At 44.7% G+C, this 17,064-nt stretch overlaps 1 protein-coding gene across 2 annotated transcripts; it reads left to right on the forward strand.

The window, feature by feature from the left end:
* The first annotated feature begins 1,291 nt into the window (after nt 1–1,291).
* Nucleotides 1,292–13,253, forward strand: LOC146772824 (protein S100-A2-like). Of its 2 annotated transcripts, none has more exons than XM_085636928.1 (3): nt 1,292–1,442; nt 6,081–6,227; nt 13,074–13,253. In XM_085636928.1, the coding sequence occupies exons 2-3, from the start codon at nt 6,096–6,098 to the stop codon at nt 13,209–13,211; spliced, it is 270 nt and encodes an 89-aa protein (XP_085493054.1). In that variant the 5' UTR covers nt 1,292–1,442; nt 6,081–6,095; the 3' UTR covers nt 13,212–13,253. The 2 variants fall into 2 exon arrangements, with proteins under 2 accessions (XP_085493054.1, XP_085493055.1); XM_085636929.1 differs by lacking the exon at nt 1,292–1,442 and adding an exon at nt 1,791–1,929.
* Nucleotides 13,254–17,064: the final 3,811 nt, after the last annotated feature.

Raw genomic sequence — 17,064 nt, forward strand, 5'->3', positions numbered from 1 at the left:
TCTCTCTATTCTAATGGAATAAACGGGACTACAAATCCCACAATGCACAGTACAGACACGAAGTTGGTGAGCTACGCATGGACACGGGAACTGGAGAGCCCTCAAAATCCTCCTTCTTTTTTCAAGGTGAGTGAGTGATGACAAACTGAACAGGCCTTCTCATGCGACAAACAAAGGAGAAAACGTCCATGATGCAATGCTTCCAGGGCTGTAGTTTCTGTATATGTCTAAATACTCAGAGGGAAAAAATATTATTAATTATGGACTTTAGTGAACTCAAAGACTAAAAACTAAGGGGCATATCAACAACAACCGGCGATGATTATCGCTGAGTGCACTTAGCGCTCGGATAATTATCGCCGGCTAGCGCCGATTTTTATCGCTGAGATAGCGTGCTATTAGCAACGCTTATCTCATCAGCGATAAAAAGCCTAGCGCTAACTGGCTAACGTGAGATTATCGCTGGAAACCCAGCGATAATCTCACGTTAGCTAGTTGATAGGGACTCACAAACTTAGCCATGATATCCACCTTCCATAGGATATCATGGCTAAGTCAGTCCTGAAGCAGGTGTTAGGAAAGTAGCGATAACAGGTGTTATCGCCACTTTTCCTGACGCTATGCTTCATAGCGTGGGGCATGATGATAGGAGAAATGTCGCTTAGTGACATTCTCCTATCATGTCAGGAACGCCCACTTTACATCTCATTAGAGATGCAAAGCTGGGCGTTAGACATCCCCACGCTAAAGCAAGGTTTCACGCGTTAGCGTGGCCTTGGTAATATAGCGATAAAATTATCGCCGCTTTTCGGCAGAAAACGGCCGCTAAAGCGGCGATAATTTTTTATCGCCTCGTTGTAACTATGCCCCTAAATCTGACAATCTGGTGTTTGCTCTGAGTAGGCGTCAACCAGGGCTTGGGAGGTTTTGTGACTTTTTTTTAAAAGGGGGCTTCAAACCCTTTAAGGTTGAACAGGATCGGACTAGGATATAAAATAGCCCCGGACACCAAAATAAAGCGCCCCTATTTGAGAATTAGTAAATCAAAAAAGTGGCCCATATTATTTGTAAATTAGCGCAGTCTTCAGAGTATAAAAAGACACGCTGTGTCAGCGTTTTGCAATGTAGGGCAGACTGCATGGATGTGATGTTGCTGCAGACAATGTGTGTTTTAATATCTGGGAAATTACCAGCAGATCATTATATAGACCCATAACCGCGCTAAAAACGGCCCCACACTGACCTATCAGCGAAGCCCGTCGAGCACTGACTGACTACCCTTTGAGTGAGTCCAAGCCTGTGTTTGAAGCCGGTCGTGCGCGGTCCTCACCTGGAGTAAAGGGGAGGGGCTGGGGGGCTTTAAAGAGGCCAATGAGACAGGCCGTCTGCTACGCTTCTCCTTCCAGGCTCCTGCGCGCTCCCCTTGTGGTCTGAGACTTGCGGTAAGGGGCTGGGATTCGCGTTTGTGGCTTGTTCCGGGTAAAAATAGCGTGGTATTCCGCGGGTGTGGTCTGTTCTGTGTGGCAACAAGCGGCCTGTGGCTTGTTCTGGGTGATAACGAGATTTGCCTCAGTGTGTGGCTTGTTCTGGGTGATTCGCCGCTGTATGCGCGGTTTGTGGTCTGTCCTGAGTGATTCTCCGAGCATTAACGAGTGTTTTAACGATAACAAAAACTTTTCAAAAAGCAATGAAGCACCACCGATAAATGGTCCTGTAACTGCTGAGTGTCCCAGGCCTGTGGGTGATGAGTTGCTCCGGTCCAGGCCTCGTCCCTTTGCCTTTTTGGGAGTTGTGCCCTGATTTTATTTTGGGGTGCACATGGCTGTCGTCCTCCAGAATGCAAAAACGACCCTGCAGTGGGAGACCCTGCCATACATTGAATAGTAGCAGCTTTCCTTGGTAGGACTAGAGCGGTCTGAAGATGGGGAGGTAAGTCTGTCGTCTAATTAAATCACCAGCAATGTAAAGTCAATTCTATATCTTAAGACCCAGTACTTGATTGACGCCAGTGAGGGTGTGGCCATTATTGGCAAGTCACACCTTGTGTCCTGTGCATCAGCCCGTTGTGGTGTTTGAGGAAATTCCGGGGCTTGTAGCTTTAACTTTCTATAACTAACTATGGAGCGCTTTTGAATTTTCCGTTCAAGCTGTATCTTGCGCTGTCCAGTCCACATACTTAATCCACATTTTGACACTTTGGGGTACATATTGTATGGGCTGTGACAAACCTTGCAAGCTTTATTATGCAAAGGAAGCTGAGGCTGAAGGTGCGACTCGTGCATTGACCTGAGAAATGTGAGTTCTTGCGATTGTTGGCTGAACTGGAATTCACCCCGATCTGTTTACTGGACCCGAGCAGTCCTGTTTCCTAGCCAATCTGGGGCTTGTGGCAGATAATAAATGTGCAAGTCCCAGAATGCAAACAACCGGAGTTGGGGTAGCTGAGTGCACCAGAAAGCATGGCTATGAAATGACAATGACTGAGTGTAGCTTACAATATAACTAAAGTTGACCCCTCGGCAGCTTTGCATTGGATGAAATTTAAGGTCTCACTGGCCCGGAGTTTGATAAGGGTAATATATACACCCATCCAATATGGCATATAATTGATATATTCCACAGGTGCATGCTGCTTCAGTCTAGTTTATGTAAATTCGCATTTTCTTCCTATCCGCTGGGTTTACTGACTGAATCAATAAAACTACAAATCTCAGAATGCAGAAGGAAACCAACCTGGACTGTCACATGAGCAGCCTCGAAGGGCAATCGTTGTAACTCGCTCCTGCGGTATTTGGCTAAAACGGAACCGCAACACTTCTTCAAACCACGTCTTCTAGAGGTATCTGCACCTCATACAGTGAACGAGGTAGAGTTGAGGATGACTCTGTGCTCCATTCTTAAAATAAGTCCCGAGGGCACAATTCTTTTTGTGTATTAGTGAGATTTCTCCGTCCGTTTGCGTTTTCCATGATACTGCAGCCATCGTGTTTCCTAAAGATAATGTGGCGCAGCTCAACATGCGTTGAAGTTACTCTAGTCTCTTCCTGCCGTCTGATTTTCCTCTCCCTTTCTATGCTCTTTACCTCTGTCATCTGGCGCCCTCCCTGCTTGCTATTAGTCTGTCCACTCGAACTATTCCTTCCCCCCCCCCCCCCGGTATTTATCTGTCCATATTTAAATCTACTCCAATTTTTCTCCTTTCTTAATCTCGTTTCTTGCAGAAAAGCTTCCATTGAAGCGGGTTTGTTTTTGTGAACTCTGTGCAGGGCCGTCTCTTTGGTATGCTTCTCATGAGTGCGCTCTGCCAGTTCAAAGCTCCTTGTGCTTCTGTGCAGTTTGCAGTCCACCGGACTGTTTGCTTCAGCCCCCTCTTCTCCTTACTCTTCACCCCCCCCCCCCCTTGCTCTCCCATGTGTTTCTTTACCCTCTACCGCTCTCCTTATTGCGCTGACTCTTCCAGAAGCTTCTCCCTGACCTACACTTTGCATCCCGACCCACTTTCCTGTTAAAATGTTAAACCGTATCTTTGTAATCCAGCGGTCCATCTCCAGGCCGCTGCAGCTTAACTTCCATGGTTCCTCCTAAAACCATCACAGCGCGGTGGAGCGACACTACAGTAGTAGTTCCAAGAAGCTGCAGGGCGGCACTAGTCTGTTACTACCCCCCCCCTCCCCAGGTCTCTAATGAAAGCCTCAAATTTACACATTTCTTCAAATGGATCAGTAGCCTGCTTGAAGTCATTGGGAAAGTCCGGAGGCAAGACCTATTTGCTTTGCCAATGCTTTTCTCTTGCCCTTTGTTTAGTCGGATAATAAACTTAGTCGCTAAAAAAAGCGCTGGTGGGAAGGGTCGGACTGGAAACCTAAAGCAGCCCTGGCCCATCTTGTCAGACCAGGGCGTACATAAGCCCCCACGGTGGGGAGGGGCATGCTTCACGGGGTCCCCTCAGCAAGTGGTGGGCCAGGTAGGGGGGCCCATCCATGCTCTTTGCAGGCCCCCCCCCCTCAAGTTTCGTTGCACACTGGCCCAAACTATGCATAGCGAGTAAGCCTGACCACTTCAAGGTGAGATTGGGGGTGTTTCCCCCAGAAAATGTGTGGGAAAATGGTGCATTCTACAACACTTTCCATAATATATTCTCTTGCATTGGCTTTTAAAGCACAAATGATCACCGTGCAGTGCACCAGGATACCCAGTTGTACACACATTCTTACGGTGAACACAAATAAAATGTCTTCCATGAAACATTAATTTAAATACAACATAAGTGCACGCACAGCCAAGGAGCTGAACGCAATGAAAGCTCATTTCAGTGGATGTTGGCATCCTCCACCCCAAGAAGTGGGACCGCCAGCTTTAGCGCTGGTGGTGCTCAGTGAGACCATATTGTTTTGGACTCCCTAATGGTCTCCTACAAAACATATTTCCTCACTGGTGCTCTAAAACAGTGCCCTCACCTCACATGTATTTGTTTCATAGCGCCTCTCATACCAGTCTAGGGTTTTGGAGCACTTTACATCATGCACAGGTAGGGAGACAATTGGTGAGATCAGAGTAAATTGGTGTAAAGAATCTTACACAAGTCAAAGGTGACTACAATGTGTAGGATTGAAATGTCAGTCACACTGGTAGGCATTGTGTAAGTGCTTGGTCTGGAGAAGCTCAAACTCAGGACTCCTAACATAACACTGTGGTTAGGGTTGGCTTTACTAATAACTGATTTGTTCCCAAACCAAGGTTTTTTTTTTTTTTTTCTTTCTTTTTTTAAGCAAAGTTTGAATAATGGAAGACCCAGAAACATACAACTTTCTAACCTGTTTCATGCCGTTTGCATGCAGCTTTGGCAGTTCATAGGTCATTGTGCTAGTTACATTTGTAACTTATGAACTGCAAGTAACTATGACGAAAGAGGTAACCCACTGAGTTATCCACATATAAAGTGCTGTGATCTGCATGGTACATGTTATTTGCACTACTTTAGATGAGACCAAACTTCCACTAGACAAAACTCCACCCTCTCTCCAGCAGGGATATTAATCACCAGAGATCTTGACACTTAATGTTGCTGAAAACTGCTGGATATAAAAGGAACTCTGCAATGGGTGCTTTGAAACCTAAAACAATTTGCAAAGCACAGTGGCCCCCATCTAAGGGATGAACCATCCCACCAAGAAGAAAAGCAGCCACGCACTTCCAGCTGCCCAGCAGAAATCCCCGCTACGTTCAGCCCAGCCTTGCTGGTCGGCCCTACTAGTCCAAATTGAGCATTGGTGACTCCAACTTGCAGATTGCCATTTTGACTGTATTGGGCACACCGAGCAGCGCCTGCTCTCCTTACTGCGGCTATCAAAGCGCCAAGTAAAGGTGAGAACCGCGGTCTCTATAGCAACCACTGCTAACGCCAGGCTTGTTGGCCTCACTGGGGTGAAAGGCCCAGATCTTGCTTGTTTACCTCCCTTAACACAGCTAGTGTTGCTCCAGTACCTGCCACCCATCTAGTCTAACTTAAAGTGGGTATCGTAGAGTCCTTGCTGCTTGTACACTGACCTCTGACCCGCAGTAGATGTGTTAACAGACTCTACATGGAGAACATGAAGAAAGGCTGATGGCCGCAGAGAAACATAACTTTGGAAGATCAAGACAGCTCAGAGAAGGTAATCTTGGAGCTAGCCGGGCCAGAGTGCACGAGATTGGGATCAGAATGTGTTTGAGAAGTGCTAATATTGGGATCCGGATGTGTTCTTTGTGTAGAGCTAATAATATGCAGCATTTTAGTTACTTTTGACAAGCCTAAGACCAGATCAAAACTCTAGGTCACTCAAATGAAAGGGATGCTGTTATTGGCACTGGCCAGGAAGGGTAAAGAGTAATCCTCCCTGGAACCATCTGGAGCAGCACCACAGGCCTCCTGTTTGGCTTGGATAAACAGTGCCGAGAGCCTGGGGGAGGGGGGAAGAGTCTGTAAATCAGGCACTTTTTGTCTCTTCCCCCCCCCCCCCCCCCCTCTAGAGTGAGGGACTGTCATTTTAAAGCTGGAATATTTTGGACCCAGACTGAGGGTTTGTGTACTTGCTTTACAGATCGAACCAGTCAAGATGCATCTGGAAGAGCTGTGTGGGGCCATGATCCAGACCTTCAAGAAGTACTCTGGGGCTGATGGTCGGGATGGAGAGCTGAACCAGGAGGAGCTGTCCACGCTTCTGAAGGAAGAGTTCCCAAGTCTAGCCGTGAGTACAACCTAGGTTTATCTTTAAATATACACCTATTGAATGTTTGTCAGTGGTTTCAAAGAGTGTGACTTACAATCTTGATGAGGTTTCAAAGAGTGTGACTTACAATCTTGATGAGAATTTCCCATAATTCAGTGCCGAATGAATTTGCAGGATATTTATCCTTTCCAAAACAAATGTTAATTGCAGGTGTTAAGATTTCACAATCTTAGTGTTCTTAGAACATTTATTACCATACCGGACAAGCCCCCATCCCCCGATGCAAACATTTACCAATGAATCCTCCCTTGTGTATGAGAAACTATGTAAACCAACATCCCCGTCTGCAATAATGCAATGTCCCTCATTGCACTTTATTTTCATTTTTCATGTCTTGTTAAACCTATATCATTGTGCAACGAAAACACACTTCAAGTTGCTTGTTTTCCTTAAACTGCGCTTTGCATTTTAAAATCTGATTTACAATAATTTGGTAATATTTTACTACCCCACCCCCAAACAAAACTCAAATTTCCCAAAACATTGAGACTTGCCTGCAGGGTCAGTCAAACATGAATAAAAAAGGATGCCTTAAATATTTCTAAAGGGAAATGTAACCAATCACAATGTAAAAAATGTATACCGGGTAACATAAATAGTCCAACCCTTTTTAGCCTATACATTCATGGAGCAGTAGGCAGACTGATGGACCGCAAACATGATGCCCCTAAAATAGGTGTCTAATCCTATTTTGATGATTGCGGTCGACGCCCTGCTAATTTCACATACCCCAATGGGGCTGCTAGCAGTATTAAATGCCTGTCTCCTCCTGTGAGGAAAGAGGTTTAGAATTCAACTCTTCCAAGTCATGACCATTAACCCTCACAGAACCTATAGAGGAAATGTGTTTATAGAGGGGGTCCCCCTTGGGAAAGTCTTGTACTTTGATTACCTGCGAAGTGATAGCCAGTCATGGGGGCCCCAATTAAAAAAAATAATAATAATTTAAAGACATCTTCCAAATGAGAACCTCAGCAATAGGGAGAACGTGTAGGGCTGCCTCAGGAGGTACTGTCACCAGTTACTACTGTAAACGGCATTAGCAATTTATGGACCTGAGATTTTGGGTTTCACCTCAGCAAAGATCCTGACAGAGATTGAAAGTACGTTTATAAGGGGTCTTTCTAAACTCCTCCTCCCCCCACGTTTCCCTTCTACCCCATTGAGATTTGACCTATCCCTTAACCCCAATAAATCTAATGGTTTTACTCTAACCCTTGCTATACTGCATTTGACTTTGGCCCACCAGTGAATTAGTAATGTATAGGGACTGTGAAAGAGCCAGTGTCTCTTGATGGGGACCAGAGTACTCCCTGGCTGAAGACTGTGAAAGACAGATCACACAATGGGTATATTTAATTTATGGAACACCCCGGAGCGGATTACTAAAAGTGATGCTCAAGAAGTAAAAAATTGGTTCTGGGAGCCAACTTTACGGCATACCTGGAAGGCATACCAGGGTAACAGCATAACTGGCCAGTTTCTTAACCACAAATGTATACCCAGCCTCATATGGATCAAATGTACCCATAGCATTCCAAATGTTTACATGTCTAATTTAGGTGTGGTATACTGCCCTTGAGAACCCACTATGCAATGGGATAAGGCACCCTCCAATTCCAAACTGCCCCAACATTCTGGAATAGGTATGCCTTTCTGTCCTCAATATAGAAACGTGTGTAAAATGGCTGATGGCGGCACTCCAATTCACGGGAGTGGGACGCTGTAGGGAAGCAGTAAGGTTTCTCGAGCGACACCAGGTAATTTTTAGCCTTAGCAGTCTCGCGCTATTTGTTGTGACTGGAATCAGAAGAAGGCTATAGATAATTCTCAATCAATGATATCCAGTCCGTAGAAAAAGGCACAGAAGGTCCTTTCAGCATCTTGCCTTCTCCCATGTCTTACACTTCTAAGTTCTAATATCGTTATTGGGGATTATGACATTTCAATTCATTTATTACATTGTTATACCTACATGACATCTTACCCCTATGATGGATACTTGAGGTTAATCCAGCTGGTACCAGGAAAAGTGTATACTACACATAGTAGTGAAAAGAACTGTTTTATTCAACTTATTGCTGACTTTTAACCCATTACTAAAGAAGTCTGTATGATTCTTTTATTGATATTGAATTTTATATTTTATGCTTGTAAATCTTTATGGCTTTCAGCCGAAATAAAAGGCTGGATGATTATGATGATGACATATGTCCCACTATAGCATTCTGGGTGGGCAGGAGGGTTCACGTTCTCCACCTTAAGCCTTGTGTTTTGTATGCCACCAGAACTGCTTGATAGCCATATAGGGCCATAGCACGCAGTTAATACTTGCGTATTCCCTCATATTATGGGGCTTATTAGCCAATGTATACCTGGACCTTCACACTGCTGCTTGCAATTTGCAGCTCAGCAGGTGTTTTCGGAGTTTCCCATTCATGTCTGTGGTTGGGTGCTGCCTTGACAATGTCATACCAGTTTGTTTATCTTTTATTGGTAATTTCTACTCTTTGAGATGGATTGTCTATGTAAACTTAAAGCTCTGAGGGCATATGGATTTAGAACCAAGTACAGGATAGACACTAGTACTGAAGTCCTCTCTTCCACCTCTAACAATCAGTATTTGTCAATATTTAAGTTTAAAAAAAAAAAATAGCCTCTCGAGTGCTTCACTTCTGTAAATGTTTGCCTCATGGCTGTGCAGAAAGATCTTTGTCTCCTCCTAGATGTAAAATTCGTTTGGCTCCTACAGGAGGCATGCACTGCTGCCTGGATGTCAATCTTCAAGATTACCTCAGTAGGAGTGTTGGGAAAGCACACATGCTCTCTTCACCATAATCGTAAGCCTGAAGCTTGGGGTCAGAAGATGCTTAGAATACTATCCCAGAATGCTTGTACTTGAGCCTTGAAGGCAGAGCAGTTTTTCTGCCATGTTATTTGGACACCATCCTTGTTTCAGACAAGCAACACTTTGGTATAGTTTGAATGTCTAGGGTGGTGTATGTACTTGAACCACATTTTAGGATTGCAAATTAATTTGGCAAAGAGAGCTTGTGACCAAGAAAATACTAGCTTCTGGAAGGAAGTTGGGAATGGTCTTGAGTAAGTTTGTTAAATTTAAAGCTATAGACTGTAAGCTTGGTTCACACAAATGCCACCTTTCCAGTAGGCTTGCCGGTAACCATGGGTAGGATTGGGCCATATACCTGCATGGATGAAATCATGTTTCTGTCCCAAATTAAGGCAAATAGGGTTTAGTTTAAGCCTTCTGAAAGAACCTACCTCTCTCGAATGCTGATCGACAAGGTGGCCAAATTACAAAATGTACCTTGATTGAGGTATAGGAACTGACCAACTTAACCTGCACACTAATCCAATGTCTAATGGCTGAGCAAATGTTTAGCCCTTTAAGGTGGCTGCTAGCGGACTGTTCTCCTGTCTGAAGTACCTAGCAACAAAAAGTCTCCTTTTCTTAACCTGCCCTCTAAACCTAAATTTTATTTTGCTTCTAGTTCCTCTGGAGGAGGGCAGTGTTTGTCTGGTTCTGATGAAATAGAAGGCAGGAGGAGAATGAACCAATTACCCTAGTGTTGGTTTCAAAGTCTGAAATCCAAACCCCCTGGATCTTTTCATCTCTTGGATTACATGCAACATCCACAATACTAAATTTCTCTCCCTTTGGCGGCCCTCATGTTGGATGCGACCAAGGCTTTCGACAAAGTTAATTGGGTATACCTGTCGGGGGCTTTGGCTAAGTTTGGCGTGGGGGGCAGGGTTTCGTAGGGCAATTGGCTTGTTATATCATAGCCCAGTAGCACACCTCTTGGTCAGTGGAGAATTATCTGACCCGGTTACTATCACTAGGGGGACACGGCAGGGCTGCCCACTTCCCCCCCCCCCCCCCCCACACTTCGATTATTATATCGAACCTTTCGCGCAACAACTGAGGGAGGAGGTTAGTATCAAGCGTTTCTCTTATAAAGGGTGGGAAAGGAAAGTAGCCCTATACGCCGATGACGTGCTTATTCTTACTTCGGATGTAGGCACTGAATTCCCTTTAATTTTAAAGATTGCCCATTCATTTGGCCAAGTTTCTGGTTACGAAATTAATGATACCAAAACCGAGATGCTGGTCTGGAATGATGCTGGGCAAGCTAAAGATTTACAAGCGGGTTCCTCGATGAGGTATTTGGTTCTTCATATTGGGAAGGACCTTGAAAATATTGCTCAAGTTAATTTAACTGCAGTAGCTAAAGATTGCCGTAGGTTATTGCATTCATGGTCTCACATTCCACTATCTTTAATTGGGAGGGTCAATTTAATTAAAATGTCGCTTCTTCCTAAAATTTCTTTTTTGTTTTCTACCATTCCTCTGCACTTTGATTATTCTTGATTTAGCTAATTTACAGTCAGACATAACATCTTTTATCTGGAACAACAGACCGGCAAGGATTTCATGGAAAAAGCTTAGGAGGCGAAGGGACAAGGGGGGTTTGGCTGCCCCGGATCTGAAATTATATGCTTGGGCGTTTCAGTTAAGTCACTCCCGTATGTTGTTAAAAATACCTTTAGACTACGGGGTGGTCCTGATGTTTTCAGCCATGCTAGAAGGGGAAGAAGTTAGTCAATCGGCCTTATTCTTCACTTTTGGCAGCCCCAAGTACTTTAAAAAAATCAAACTGAAGGTGTTGCAGGGGTTGGCAAAACTGTGGGCCGAAGTTACAAGATCTATAAAGCAAGGGTATTTTTGTGATAGAACTCTGCTATGGGGGCTACCTGAAAACCCCGTCTGGCTTGGAGACACCTTAGCTGCGCCTATAAGAGACGCAGGCTTAGAGGTCTGGGGAGATCTCTTTTTTGAAGGGGAGTTGCTTTCATGGAAACAGCTTCAGGCCAAGATTGGCCCTAACCTATCCAGGTTCAAATAATTTCAAATGTCTAGTTGGACTCAGGCCTACAAATCTCAAGCCCTCGAAAGACAAGTTTCCACTTGGCGGATATAGCCTACTTATAAATAACTTGGTTAACAACCCATTGGGTAAAAAGGAGACCTCACAGTGGTATAGACTCCTACTGGAGGAAACGGATGGAGTTTTTGATCTGCCTGACTTGTTGTGGAGCCCTTCAATTTCTGGTCCAAACTTACAAAATCTCTGGTCAGCGTCACTCTGCCTTTTGTGTAGTATAGTGAAGCCATCATGGCTACGCAGGAACCACTTGTTTACTTTGCATATGGCATATTATTCTCCCCTCAGATTATCTAAATTTTCCCAGGGCAACTCCATAGCCTGTTCAAGGTGTGGCCTTCAGGCAGCATCGGACACCCATATGTTTTTCGATTGCCCTAGTTTAGTGTCATACTGGGCAGCTATCAGTAATACTCTTAACTACTTCATTGGGTGTTCAAGTTAACATAGACTTGCCTCTTGTGATCTTCAGGATCTTGGAAGGAGCTCAAAGTGCTGCTAAAAACTTGGTGTTGTATGCGGTGTTGTTGGCAAGAAGGGAGATCTGCAGGAAGTGGAAAGACCCGTTCCCTCCTACTTTCGGTGAATGGCAGGCTTCCGTCTTGTACACATCACGTATGGACCTTGCTAGAGCTGGTAATCAGAGCAAAAGGGCTTTCTGGTATTTGTTATCTTGATAACACTGAAATATCCGGGGTTTTTTATTTTTTATTTTTTTCCCCGGGTCCGATGATTACCCTATTATGGTGCCTCCCTTGCCTTTCGCACCATGTGATTAGGTTTTTCCTGGTCCTAGCCCGGGCTGACTTGGCTGCCACCCAAACCAAGGTGGCTTACAAGAAGGGAACAGTTTGGTTCTTTGCCTTCCAAGATTGAGACTGCAATAGCTGAGGGATTTTGTGTACCCACTATCTCGACTATATATCCCTGCCAGCTCTGTTATGAACTGAGACAGCTGGGTGCAGGTTAATCTGGTCTGGCTTTGAAACCATGGTAGCAATGAGGACTAAAGGAAAAAATACGAAATTTCTCTAGGTCCACTTTTAGTCTTCTCTATGAAGGAGGGATCATTCTAAACACAAATGTGACTTTTGACTCATTCCACATGTTTACGAATTGAGGGCGGAAGGACTGACTGACTGGATGTTGGCTCTAGCGGTTCAAGGTACATGGACTTGCATGGATTGCGATACTCATCCAGTGCTTGAGGCTGGGGGCTGGTGCTGGACGAAAGCCATAGGATGCCGTGGAAGCTGTAAGGGGAGGTGTTCCAGAACAAGATAGCATACTAGGCAGTTTCTGTACTATAGAATTTTCTGACCTGCATTTTGTCTCTGCAGCTCTTTCTCTCTAGAGAATGGCCCTGTAAATCAAGGCACTCTGTCTGCTAGCTGAGACGGTTCTTCCTTAAGGCAGCAGATGCAGCAACCCCAAGTGTGAAGCTTTAGGCTCGACTGCATTCCAGGAGACCAGGAGCTCGACTGCCTCCCTGGGAAGGGTTTTGTTTAAGTCCATAAAACTTTCACTTGGAATGCTGTTTGGGGTGTAGGGTTTGAGCAACCAGTACTAATGGATATCTCCCTTCTTGGCTAGCCCATCTGGTCACAAGTAATGTGTAGGAAACATTTCTTTCTGGAGAATGTTCTCATGAACAGTTTAATGATTGTACTGACCCTGACCAATCGGTGTTCAGAATAATGAAAAAATTATGGGGGTAGGAGGGGTGTTGAGGGGGAAGCTTCTCCAAAGTTTCTTTCCAGCGAGAAAGTAGAATGTTATGAACATAATGTACTTTGTTTTATTAAACCTGCTCCTGTAATCCCTCTTCGTTCTACAGGCCTCTGGGAAAGACGAGGACATGATGGCAAAAAAGGCGATGAAGATGATGGACTTGGATGGCGACCAGAAGGTTTCCTTCAAAGAGTTTGCCACATTTTTAGCAATTCTGACTATTCAATTGGAGGAACGTGAATAATCTCAACCAATTTGTCTCCATTTAATAAAAAAATAAGTGCTATTGTGTTTCTTCCTCTTTTCAGTAAGATGTCGGTCTTGGCATGTGAGTTGTCACATGGCTGATAGTTACGGGGCAATATCCAGAAGTGTTTCTTGCTTTCCTAGTCTGCCTGAGTGTGGGAGTGAAATGGAGCCATACAAGGCTACGTGTGGAGTCCGTGAATTTACTATGTACTCTCCAATTTTCAAGTGTTTGCAAAGGAGTGCCAAGTTATAACTGCGTATATTTTGACTTTGAAGAAAATATTTACTTGAACATCAATGTGTGCAGCACTCCACCTGGTGCCCCCTCCCCCTGAAATTCGAGGCTGGTAAGGGGCCATCTAGGAAATGTGCCTTAGGTTTGTTTGATTATCCTATAATGCACTTACGTAAATATAAACTAGAACATGCTTCGCAGAAGAATTTAAAACCAGGTATCCCCTACCGATACTTGTTAAACCTTTACTGGCTCTTTACTGTCTACAGCAAAGTATGTGTAAGAAATTGGGTTACTGTTGGTGGGAGGGGGAATGGTGAAATCCTAATCAAGCAGCAACCCATTTCTTCTCTGGGTGGAGTCGCAAGCAAACCCCAAATTATTCTGTGAAAACTTCTGGTAGGTTGGCGCAGATTGACCGGGATTAACCCAAAGGCAATGTGTAAAATATTTGAACACTTCAAACAGTAACCCATCAAAGACAGACCGCAAAAATCCCAAACAATATTAGAAAAATAGTCTTTTTTAATAAATGAGAACCAGACCAAAGCAGATCCATCAGTTTAACTGGAGATATTAACTTTCAAAGATGTCTAAACAGTATCACAGAGCCAAATTGTGGAAATCTGGTCGTGCCGGTCTGAGAAGTCACAAGTTCGGGCTGACCACTACGGAGCATGAGCCGGATACAGGGACGCAGGTAAGGCCATTGTACCAAAGTAGCTTTGCGGAGTGTTGCAAGGGTCCAGGTTCATGTCTCTTTGAGATGCTCTATTGTGAGGTCATCTAGGATTCCATCTGAGGGCTTGTGATCCAATGTCCAGTGTCAAGGATGCATCACACAATGGGGGCCATGCCCGGGTTCAGAGGAGCTGCAATGCAGAGTGGTTGAGAGGACATGACTGCTCTGATGTGCACCTTTGTGACAGAAAAATCACAACAGTGAAGTTGCACTGGCTCTTCTTGGAGTTGTCCCGCAGCAGGGATGTCTGTTCTGCTAGATCCACTAAGGCTGGCAGATCACTTTAGGCCCACTTCATGAGTGTAGGACTGGGGTGGCATCACTTAGCACAGTGAACTCCCAGATGGTGAAGTGCAGGTGTTGGGTTCACAGCTGGGGAGCGTTCGGTCCCTGAGGTTCCAGTCAGGAGGCCAGTCAACTAGCCCTTGGAGTCGCTCTTGGGTCCTCGGTTCAACAGGTGCCAGTCTAGTACTTCTCACCCAGGTGAGAGGGCAACATGCCAGCCCAGCAGGGAGGAGTCCTTCATCCGGGCAGGGTATCAACATGTCCAGAAGTGTTCCGACTAGTTTGGGTCTGAGGTCCAAAATTTATACCCAATGCCTACTATAAAGTTGTGGAGAAGCTTCTACAGGTATCCACCCCGATGTGTTGGGCATCCCCCTTCCTCCCTATCCCTGCCCCAGTTAGTCTGGAGTCACAATGGATCAGTGACCTGCTCTGTGCTCAGGCAGAGCCTTTGTGGTGTGGGAAGTGACAGCTCTATCCAATTTCTTGAAACTGATAGTAGCCCATCCTGCAAAACCCACCTTTGCTTGCTTTCACTGTCTGAAAGCAATACACAAAGCCCAACTGCACCTAGTCATCTGACCCAGGAACGGGCTGCATGCACCAAATGGCCAGGATAAGAAAATAGCAACTTTCTGTAAGTGTCTTTCAGAATTCAGATTAAAAAAATATCTGACTTTACCATTAAAGAGGGCGTTTGATTACAATTCCTTAGACACAAACTCAACCTGTCTACCAGGTCTCAACAGAAGTTACAGCTTATTACATGTAATAAGGTAACTCTACAGCTCTACTATGGGATATTTTTCTTGCAGTACTGAAATATGAATAAGAGTTTCACTACCAGGACACTTAAATGCATGTCCAACTTTTTAAATACCTCACCCTGCCCTCTGGGCTGTTCAAGGCCGACTCTGGGGATGACTTGTATTTATAAGCTATGTATAGATATGGTTTGGGGTGTGTATAGAGTGGTAAGAGTGTATTTATGGTTTGGGGGTGGGTGAGGGAATTGGGCCGTAAGGGTAGAAAAGGAAGGATTTGGGGGATTACCCTTAAAATTTTTATATTTAAAAGAAACATGGGGGGGGGGGGGTTGGGAGGGTTACCCCATGTAAAAGAAAGATATATCTATATGGATTTAATTTATCTATACTTGCCATGCATTCGAACGGTATTAGCTTCGTAAAGGCATTGCGTCGTAATGAATGCATGGTAAAAGCATGTGTGGTTGTCGTACAACCCTACAAATACTTTGCAACATGATGTGCTATCTGGAGGATCTTCCTCATCTGCCCTAAAAACCGTCTTGGCACTGATCTTGCACCTCAATTATTCCAACACCTCTAGGTGGGGCTGCCTACCTTCTGGATCAACTCCAGATTGTCCAGAAAGCAGCAGCTTGGGGTCATTCTGAATCCATTGCCTATGACACCCCTCCCCCCCTGTTAAACCCTTACCATGTTCTGTTGGCTTCAGATTTGACGGATGCACCTTTAAAGGATGTACTTGGCTTTTGAAAGCCATGGCAGGCAAGGGTCTAGGAAAATGTGTAACTACTCTCTTGCATTCACCTTCTGTTGAGCCACACTTCTGCAGGACATTAAATGTAGACCATAACACAGAGGGCATTCATTCTTGTATCTTACTGCTAAGCTCTGATTATTTGCTCCCGTCCTAAGGTTGCTACCAGACTGTTCTTTCAGAAGATGCCTTGGTTATACTAACAACTAAGTATTCTTTACGTCTTTTGATGTAACAGCAAGAGAACCCTTTCCAAAGGTAACCACTTGCTCTTTACATTTTTGAATTCACTGTTTCTTAACCAATTTGTTTGTTACTTGGGTGCCATCATGTATGTTATAGTCCCAAATTCGGTCTAATCGAACCCCTTAAAAAAAAAATCATTGCTGTGAAGTCTATGGGTCTGACTTTGTTTGGTGGATGAGGTACCCTGTCTCAAATGTTGTGGAGTACGCTGTCAACTAAACTGATAGTCCCCTTGCCCTATTTGGAGTTGGGTGAACTGTCATGTTTCCAAAAGCAGTGCACTGAAGGAGTTTGGGCTCTGTTTATGCATCAGACCTTGTGCCCTATTTAGAGCCACGGTCTAAAGCAAACCTACTCGCCCCAGTTTAGGACTGCAGTCGAACTCTGGTGGCCAAAAAATGGGAACCATTGAACATGGTGCCACACAACCGGAGAACACCAGGTCACTTTTTAAACACATTGGGAACAAACGTTTGTGCGACTGTTCAAAACTTTAGTCTATTCAGAGGCGCTGCAGCTTCTTTCAAGGCAGAGGTCTCTGTAGGTCCAAAATATGATCAGCAGTGAGGCCGGGGTTGCAAATGCAACAACCTCTCCTACCCTGGCCGATTGTGTTTTTATTTTTTTGGAGTCACCAGCCATGGTCTAAATGAGTCCCTATGCCAGCTATCCAAAGTGGAAGTAGGAGTCAGAAGGAGCGGAGGTGTCCTGAAGGTTTGTGAAAGCTAATGCAATTATTGTGTGCTGGACCAGTGTTGTGTAGTGCCTTGAAAGTGTGGAGTTAGTTGTGCCTGTTTTTGGAGGGGGAGCCAGTGG

The sequence above is a fragment of the Triturus cristatus genome, chromosome 12 (assembly GCF_964204655.1).
Source record: "Triturus cristatus chromosome 12, aTriCri1.1, whole genome shotgun sequence".
NCBI classification, from domain to species: domain Eukaryota; kingdom Metazoa; phylum Chordata; class Amphibia; order Caudata; family Salamandridae; genus Triturus; species Triturus cristatus.